The 9,391-nt window shown below is 41.3% G+C and overlaps 1 protein-coding gene across 1 annotated transcript; it reads right to left on the bottom strand.

Moving 5' to 3' along the window:
• Positions 1-3,600: 3,600 nt before the first annotated feature.
• LOC105527003 (olfactory receptor 2T27) lies at positions 3,601-4,542 on the bottom strand. The gene is given in 3 exon segments (XM_011963184.1): positions 3,601-3,653; positions 3,656-4,065; positions 4,067-4,542. Coding segments are annotated over 3 exon segments (939 nt in total).
• Positions 4,543-9,391: the final 4,849 nt, after the last annotated feature.

Below are 9,391 nucleotides of genomic sequence, written 5' to 3'. Positions count from 1 at the left end.
AGTCAGTCCAGTTAAACAGTGCAACAGCAGAGAGGGAAACCGGTCTGATTCCGAAACTCGAGACTGAAGGAGAGGACATGATCAAAGACAGTGTGAATAATATCAGAAAAGGCTCGAAAGCAGGAATTAGCAGGCACCTGGGGTAAGAGAAAGGGGAGAGTCCAGTCTAACTACAGCCCATGGAGAGCTGAGGTGTGTGGGGTGGAGTGCGGCTGGAAAGTGAAGGCGGAGACCAGAACTCAATGTTGAGAAATAAGGTGTCAATGGGAATTGTTTCAGTAAGAAAGTTACAAGCTGCAATAGGTACTTACAAAAGATCTGGCAGTTTTAGCCTTGACAGTAAGATTAATATTAATTGCTATTCACAAGTGTTCATAGCCACAGTGGGCTTTGGCCACGGAACTCCTTTTCTACCTACACAAGCTACTCCTGTACCCCTCTCCCCCACAACCTTGGTCTACTTTTATGAATGAACTCATTTGGACCTTGCTTCCTATGTTAATCAGATTTTATCCCCTTCTCTCCACAGCAATGTAGTATCCAAAGATGTGAATTCCTCTTTTCCTTTAACCTTGTCTCCAGTTCTAGTTACATACTGCCTTAGATACCATTTAAATATGCAGATAGAGGCGGGGTAACTTGTCTTTAGTGGAAAAGTACCCTTTCCCTCCCATCCCAACCAACATTTTGGAAATTTTCAGTGTGGAAAGTTAGGCATAAGATAGAAGAGATTTTCTTTGCTTTAAAAAACTCAGCACTATAACGGCAAGTAGGTAACATTTACTGAACACTTACTATGCCAGAAATTAGTTCAGTTTGAGGAATACAGGTTTTAATGCTAGATGCCAACTTACCTAAACTGTATTGCCAAGGATTGTCACCAATGGACTAGTAAGAAGTAAGTGCATCTGGTTTCCTGGAGCATTGAGAGTAAAAGGTCTAGTTCGCGTGGTGTCAAGTAGAAATCAAAGGATCTGGCATATGGCCCATCTAAGTCCACCCTGCTAATGCTGTAGAAGAGGAAACGGAGAGTGAGGGCATGGAGGATTACACGGGAGCAGCAGTGGTGAGCTGAGCGGCAGACACCTGCAGCTACAAACACAATGCACTCATTATGCCCACCCTACAGTCTGAGCTTCCAACATGTCCACATCTGCCCCTGGGCTGCAATTATTCAACTCAACAGGCTTTTATATGCCGTGCTAAGATGGCTTCTAGGAGACCTCTTTAACAGTATTTTTTTTTGTTTTTTTGGTTTTTTGGTTTTTTTTAAAGATTTTCTTAGGCACATGTGGATGCCTTATAAGATAAATAGAAGAGGAAGGTTAGAATGAAATAAAAGGAAAAAATATTTCCCTCCAAACATGCAAGTCTTCAGCCACACCTAAATGCATATGAAGGGAGCAACCATCATTTAACTTAAGATGTAAATTAAAATTTTAGCAAAACATTCAGAAACCGATCTATGCTTATCCAATAATATGCACCCTTGCTACCGGTTCAAGTCTGAAACTTTCCCATTGTGCATACCCAGTACATTCTTCCAGCTGTCAGCTCTTACGCACCATTTTCCTCCAGTAAATCTCTTCATGTTCTTCTAAACTATTAGATTTCCCTTAGCTTCCCACATTTCGTACTAAATGCGTTTTTCCAATTGGCTGCTTGCCAATTAGTTGAATATATGTATGTATGCTTCTTAATCTTGAGAAGACCACTGCGCCTCAGTTAGCAGCAGATAAGCTCACAGTAAGGTGGCCTTCTAACAGAGTAACACCTAAAGAAAACATCCCAATATCTGGGTAATGTTGTGTTTTTCATGAAATCTAAGATCCTACCTCAGAAGCTGGGTCCAAGTCTTTCTAAAGCAGCAGCGGAAAGTCAGACTTCGTAAATACATGTGTGTGGGGGTGAGGCTAGGTCAGAAAGTCTTTTCACTAATAGATTCCCACATCCCCCAGGAAGGATTCCTGGGTTAGCAATTAATCCAGGTTGACTGGGTTTACCATGCATTTTAGAAGCAGTCCATCCTTTCTTGCAGAGGGTGCCTTGTTTTCCCAAGTGAAGGACTGGAATGGTTTCTTGCTATTTCATCATGAAAATGTCTTACTGAATCTTGGCATCTCTCCAGAGAGATTTTGAGAAGTGATCTGGGGACAAGGGCCTCACTCTAAATTGAAAATTTTAAATTTCTTTTAAAAAACCTGTTTCTCAAAAGTCACTGGCCTATTTTGTTTGGGGAGAAATATTTAAAGTTATAAATATAAGTGTGAACCAAACAGCATTGGAGCCAAGTCTCAGTGCAGAGGTTTCTGGTGCCAAGGTCGAGGATGCACCTGGGAAAAAGGAACACAAAATGACAGGAGCATCTGAGATTGGTGCTTCTTCCAAAGAGGGTTGGGAGAATTCAATATTTAAATTTGAGGGGGGAAAAAGGGGGAAGGAAGTGTTTTGTGTATTTCTAAAGATATTGGCCCTCTGCTCATGTCTCTGAAAAATACTTAATCTGTTTTCACACTGCTATAAAACACCCAAGACTGGGTAATTTATGAAGAGGTTAAATGGGCTCCAAGTTCCACATGGCTGGGGAGACCTCACAACCATGCTGGAAGGTGAAGGAGAAGCAAAGGCATGTCCTACATGGCAGCAGGTAAGAGGCATGTGCAGGGGAACCGCCCTTTGTAAAACCGTCAGATCTCATGAGACTTATTCATCATGAGAACAGCATGAGACACCCCTCCCCCCAGGATTCAATTACCTCCCACCAGGCCCCTCGCACTATATGGGGATTATAGGAGCTAGAATTCAAGATCTTTGGGTGGGGACACAGCCAACCCGTATCAGACACATTCCAATCAGTTCTTAACTGGAGGTTCTGGCAAGAAAAAAAAAGTTATATGCTGAGGTTGCTGAGATCTACAGTAAGAATCATCTATCTATGAAATTGTGTAGAAGGAAAAAACATTTGTGGTAATTTTGCTGTCACACCTCAAACTACAAAACTTATAGCCACAGTGTGATAAGTGTTTGGGGTAAGGAAAATACGCATTACATTTATGGTAGAAGACGAGCAAATGTGTTGTGACCGACATCAGGTTCTATACTACGGTTTACAAGCTTCCCCCCCAGGAGTCTTAGAACACAGCCTCTGAGAATAAGATGGTGACTGCTACGTTTGAAATATATTTGATGAGTTGATTCTCTATAATGGTCAATGGACAGTGTCTAAAGGGGAGAAGTTGGGAGAAGTCGGGAGAAGTCAGGGAAGTAGCTGAAGATGACCGTTTTTGTCATGACTGAGCAGAGCCAGAAACAGGCTACTCCGTGATTTTTACTGGAATGCACAACCTTGTTAAAAGCTGATGGGCGACTACTAAAACCCCAACTTTATGCCTACCCCATCCCAAGCCGTTCGTTGTTCAGAACTTTCATACCTTTTCAAAAATGAAATCCTTCAAATCCTAGGCAGCTTTCCAAACCTCATAAATGCCCCACAGTTGCTGGCATGGGGGTAACTTGTTTCCAGGCAGAGAATATTTAAGTTCAAGGGCAACGATGAAGTCTTGTATCCATTTCAAATCTCTAGCAGCATATGCAGTTTCTTTAGAAAGTGGTTACCTTTCCTGAGGACACACACCCCACCACCTTTTGTAGGCCCCTGTGACATCCTTGTTCCTAAGGCTATAAATGAGTGGGTTGAGCATGGGAGTGAGGATGGTGTAGAACGCAGATCCAGCTTTGTCCTGCTCAGGGGTGTGGTACGAGTGAGGCAGCGCGTATGTGTACATGGCAACCCCATAGAAGAGGCCGACCGCCCTGTGTGAGGAGCAGGTGGCCACAGCGTTTCGCCTCCCCTCTGCCTCCCTCATCCTGTAAACCGTAATGAGAATTCTTGTGTATGAGGCCGAGATAACAGAGAAAGGGATGAGGAGCATCACAATACAGCAGACATACATGGCTGTCTCGTAGGCTGACGTGTCCGTGCAGGAGAGCTTCAGAAGGGCAGGGACCTCGCAGAAGTGGTTGATCTCCCGAGAGGCACAGAAGGGGAACTGCATGGTGAGTGGTGAGCAGGAAACCATCCACAGACCCTCCCAGCCAGGCTGCCGCCACAATCAACCGGCAGATCCTGCGGCTCATGAGGACAGGGTAGCAGAGAGGGTTGCAGATGGCTATGTAGCGATCACAGGACATGAGTCCTAGGAGGAAGAACTCAGCCCCTGCTAAGGTCAAGTAGAGGAAGTGTTGGGCAGTGCATCCTGCAAAGGAAATGGCTCTCTGGCTCATCACCTGGTCCACCAGCATTTTGGGCACAATGGTGGAAATGTACAGGATGTCCATGAGGGAGAGCTGGCTGAGCAGGAAGTACATGGGGGTGTGGAGGCGGGAGTCCATGTGGATGAGAATGATCATGGCCATGTTGCTGGCTACAGAGGTCACAAAGACCAGGAGAATGAGGGCAAAGAGAAGCCAGGGGAAACGGGTGTTGCTGAACAAACCCAAGAGGATAAAGTCGGCATACACGGAATAATTGCCCCGCTCCATAGCTCTGTAGGGTACACTAGAGACATATCGGTAAGGTCGGAAAGGTATCCGATTTACCTAAAACATTATGAAGCTGTCATGGACAAACCAAGGTCAAGTCATCTTCTTGAAGCTCATAACAATTTCCTGAGCTGCCTGAGCAGGATTGTGCTACATCTCCATGTCATAGTTAAGGATGATTTTTTTTGATTTGGTGACTACTATTTAGAGTTCATGATGAAACAATTTTTGTTCATGACCACATTCATTTCCGTCTTTCAAGTACCACCTTACATCGGAAAGGACGCACTTAAGGAACCAGCCTGATTGAATAGGAGAGGGTGGTGGGAGGAAAGGAGGATTGTCCCCATCCTAGACTGCCCTCCTTATACTAGATTCGAGTTCTCACACTCAGCAGTTTGAATATCACCAAGAGTATATATGATGCCTATGGAAGAGTAACTGCATTGATCTAATTTCTACCATTCTGGACACATTTGTACATTGTCAGGTGCGAGTGCTCAACTTCTATCAGGTAGTATGTTTGAAAACGAGCCTGTGTTGAGTAAAAAACAGCCGAGTTCTGAGAAGTCATCTGAGAATTCATAGGAAGAAATCACGGGAGAAAATGATGTTTAGGGTCAAGCGGTGTTTGCTTTCCTTCTTGCAGCAGAAAACTACTGGTTAACATACGACTCATTAACAATTAAGTTAAATGGGAGCATAACACTTTATGAATAAACTAAATATTAGACTATCCCAAGAGGGATCTCTCAAACGAAGTTAGATTATGCATGTATATCCATATCAGTTAATATCTTACCGCATTTAGAAACACATCAGTTATGTGGATCACTTCTTTACATCACACAGAGCTGCACCGTCCAGTGCATGACTGCTCCAAGGCAAGATGTGCTGTTAGTACAAGTTACATTAAGAATTCCAAATCTTAAAAATATATGCAACATATCTCCTTAAAACTTTATTGATTATATGGTCAATATTTTAGATACATTTGGATATAGATTTAGTTTCACTTATTTTACATTTTTGATGTGGTTACTAAAAAATTTCGAATCATCTCTGTGGCTCCCCTAGGATCTCTACTACACAGCACTGGTCTAGAGTTATCCCTTTCTGAGAATGAGAGCTCCAAATACCTTCATCCAAACAAGTCCTCCAGAATTAAACAACCCAAATTAGAATTGAGCTAAGAAATTTAGGTGTGATACCAAATTAGAAAAATGTCTACTTGTATATGCATTCACCTGCAAATAGTAATAATTCATTCATAAATTTTACATTTCTGAACAACCTTGTAAGATACTAGACCATTCTACAGTTGAAAACCAGGCTTAAGGAAACTTCCCCAGAGGAACATGCTTCTCTTTAAACAGTGACAGTGTAATTGTTCTATGCTGTTCTCCAAGAGGACAAAGTAGACATCAATTCATTCCTCCCACAAACGTTTCCCGAGAGGCACACTGGGTAAGCCAAAGTCCAATATTCTGAAAGGACCTGAAGGAACGTAAGACGTTGTCTTCAGGGAGCCTAGAATTGAGGCACATAAACAACGTGTGTAGTATGTGACCACAGGTGCACTTTCAGAATGGTTTTAAGACCTCTGCAGTTTTGACTTATTTGGTATGTGAACAAACGACAAAAATGATGGAATCTGCAAGCCCACTGGCTGGTAGACAGGAAACTTACACCAGGGCCCCTCGCTGGGTACATTCCACCACAACCGGACCACAATGGACAGATGGAAAATGATGAAAATTACATTCTCAGCCAGATTTTTACTGATGAAACCCACATTATATCCTTAGGCATTTTTTCAGTTCTCATTCTTTAAATATTACCAGCTTTATGCCAGAGCTTTCCACCAGCTATTTTTTTTTTTAAACGTGTTAAACCATTGGGAAAATTAAAGGCAAACATTTAGCAGCAATTCGTATGATAGAGGTAAATGCTTACCCAGACCTGGTTGTCCACAATTTACTAAGAACAAGATCCTTGGAGGGCTATGCTCGTTATTTCACAGTAAATTCAGAGAATGGTGGAACCTACTGGAGACCAGCCACAGTGACTGCTATTGGTCCACTGGAATATGACAGCCCAAGAGGAAAAAATGGGTCCAAAAAATATGCTTATCAGGGCAGCTGTGTCCCAAACCCTGACCACAAATACTCCTGGCCCTGAAACTTATTGAGACCCTGGGGATGTCCCCAGCTTTCTTCACAAAGGGGAAGGGGAGATGCGAGTGGCTCCATAACCACTCAGACTTAAACCATTTTCCTCTGTCAGTGTTGATTCATTCTCTGTATTTTAAAAATTACCCAGAATAGCAACATTTAATACTTGGAAAACAAAGGAATCAGCTGGGTTACTCCATGCCCCCATATAACTTTTTATGTCTATGCATAATTTCAAGCTTTAGTGAACTCCCAATTTTATATATACTTAATATTTAGCACCTTTCTCACATATCTTTATACAGACTTGCTATGATTGAATGACACTGAACATAGAAACATGAATGTAAACCAAGTTTGCTTATAATATACAATATTGTGAGGTTGATTCTCCGGCGTAGTTCATGGACAACTGTGTACGCTGCTTTAGAAGCCCATCACCAGATCATTAGATACTTCACAGTAACAGCACACTTACAGCCGCATCGTGCTTGCCCGTGTTTAGCACTAGTGTCTAAACTCACGTTAATAGGGATTTCTTTGATTACTAACAAAATTGAACATATATTTGTCTCTTGATTTTTCATGACCATTTCTATATAAGGTGATTTGTTAAAATTAGTGTCTTATAGAAGAACATTTAGTAGTATTCTGATGTACTATCTAGCGCAGCTAGTTTGCCCCCAAGGTTACTTATAATCGTAACTTTGATGTTTTAGGCCAAAGTTTTGAAATATCTACATTTATCATTCTGTATGCCGAATTTTTAAAAAATATTTTCCATCCAGGTATGTGATTTGTACAATTTTACTTAAATGTTTAAAATGCTATTTTTATGCATTTAAAATCTGATCTAGACATTAAAAATTATGCAACTATTGGTTTATGAGATCAACCATAATGAATTTGTACCTTAAGATCATGCCAGTGAGTTTATCTAATTGTAGTTCTTTCAAATAAGCACAAATTCAACTGTGATGAGCAGGAATGACTTAAGTTCCAACAGTTCTCCTTGTGGATGTGGGAACACCATCAGAGGTCAAGTTAGTTCTCACCTTGTTGCATGTGTCAATTCTGGTGTAAGTGGGAACTAAAACACAAGTGAGCGCCAGGTTAGCCTTAAAGCAAGACTGTAACAGCAGCAATAATTAACTTTGGGAATCTCACTCTCTGCTGTCCATGTCTCTTAAATAGCAGATCCAACAGCAGGTAGCCCATTTTCTACTTTTTCATTTTTGATGTCATTCTTGTCAGAATCTTGCTCTGCATCAAACATTGGCAACAATTCTTGGTGACCATCTAACTCAGTACGTTTGAGTGCTGAAAGGCTAGGCAGGAGATGAGGACAACAGGCATAAAAAGGGAGCATCTTGAGAGAACAGGGCTAATGGCGACCCTGACCGTATGACATTTAATTCTCTGTATAATCAGATTGTTTCCTGCCCAGCAGTATCTTCACATGAAAGTGTCACTTCTAGTTGAAGACATTTTCTAAAGTAAAATCACTTGGGGAATCTTTAGAACGGTAGAGAAGTTTTAAGGCCGAGAGATTGTCTTGAAGCAGACCAAGGGGCATGATCACCCTCAGTCTCTAGAGAAGTTGGACTGAGTTCTTCCCCTGTCTATTCCTACCCTTGAAGCTTTATTCTTGGCGTTTGTTATGTAGCATTGTGAACATTAAACACAAATTTTAATCAGAAAGCTGGGTTTATAATCCTATCTTCATCACTGGTAAGCTTCTGGATGTCTGGCAAGCCACTCACATTCTATCAGCTTCTGGGAATTTCTAAGTATTAAGTATGGTGCAATGGTTTCTTGGAGCAGGATAGGGAGGGTCTTCCTAAACCATTTTTAGAGATATTTATGAGGTACCTAAGGTGGTATACTACAAATTAGATAAGCTCTTTATAAAGATTGTTAAAATTGTATAGGTGAATGTGTTGCAATAAAAACTTTGTTGGAATCATTACAAATCTGTATAAAATTCTCAACCTGCTACATTCTGATGTACACAAAAGATAACTGAGTCCGTAACAGAAGAAACGAGATCGAATTATATAAGATATGAGTAGCACCATCCACAACTATCTACAGTTCAAAGTCAGACCTATCAGCTTCAGTGTTCTCCAGTATTTCTGGTTTGAACCAACTTTCTAGTAAGTCCAGAATCTATTTAAAGCATCCTGCGATTGATCAGCATCACTCTGCAAACTTACCTTACACAGTATCTTCTCCAAACACGATGATCTGAATATTTAGAGAAAAACCTTACAGAACTAAGGTAGTAAACAGTTGTTCAGTATTTCCTTTTATGTAGTAAGTGTGGGGGAACTAAGGCATACATCAGACTTTCTAAACTGGAGGTATTCTATCTTCTGTATTTCAAAACTCGTTTTCTGACCTGAAACAGTGCAGGCAGGGAGTGTCTGAATTCAAACAAGGTACAGTGGATTAGGCATGGAATTATATCTTGTTGGAAGATAAGGGTCAAGTCCCTAACTATTGTAAGATTTTAGAATACAGTGATAGGTGAATACTTTGAAGATCTAGAAACGGACCAGCCGGAATCTGTAAATGCCTAATACTAATGCAAAGTTGACAGCAGCTAACATACACAGGCTGCTAAGATAGAGATCCAGCAACTTCCACAGGAGAGCTTGCATCATGGTGATGGC

This window comes from Colobus angolensis, unplaced genomic scaffold, assembly GCF_000951035.1.
Source record: "Colobus angolensis palliatus isolate OR3802 unplaced genomic scaffold, Cang.pa_1.0 Scaffold600, whole genome shotgun sequence".
Taxonomy (NCBI): Eukaryota; Metazoa; Chordata; class Mammalia; order Primates; family Cercopithecidae; genus Colobus; species Colobus angolensis.
Note: the sequence above shows the minus strand (reverse complement) of the source record. Positions and strands in the feature narration are given on the sequence as shown.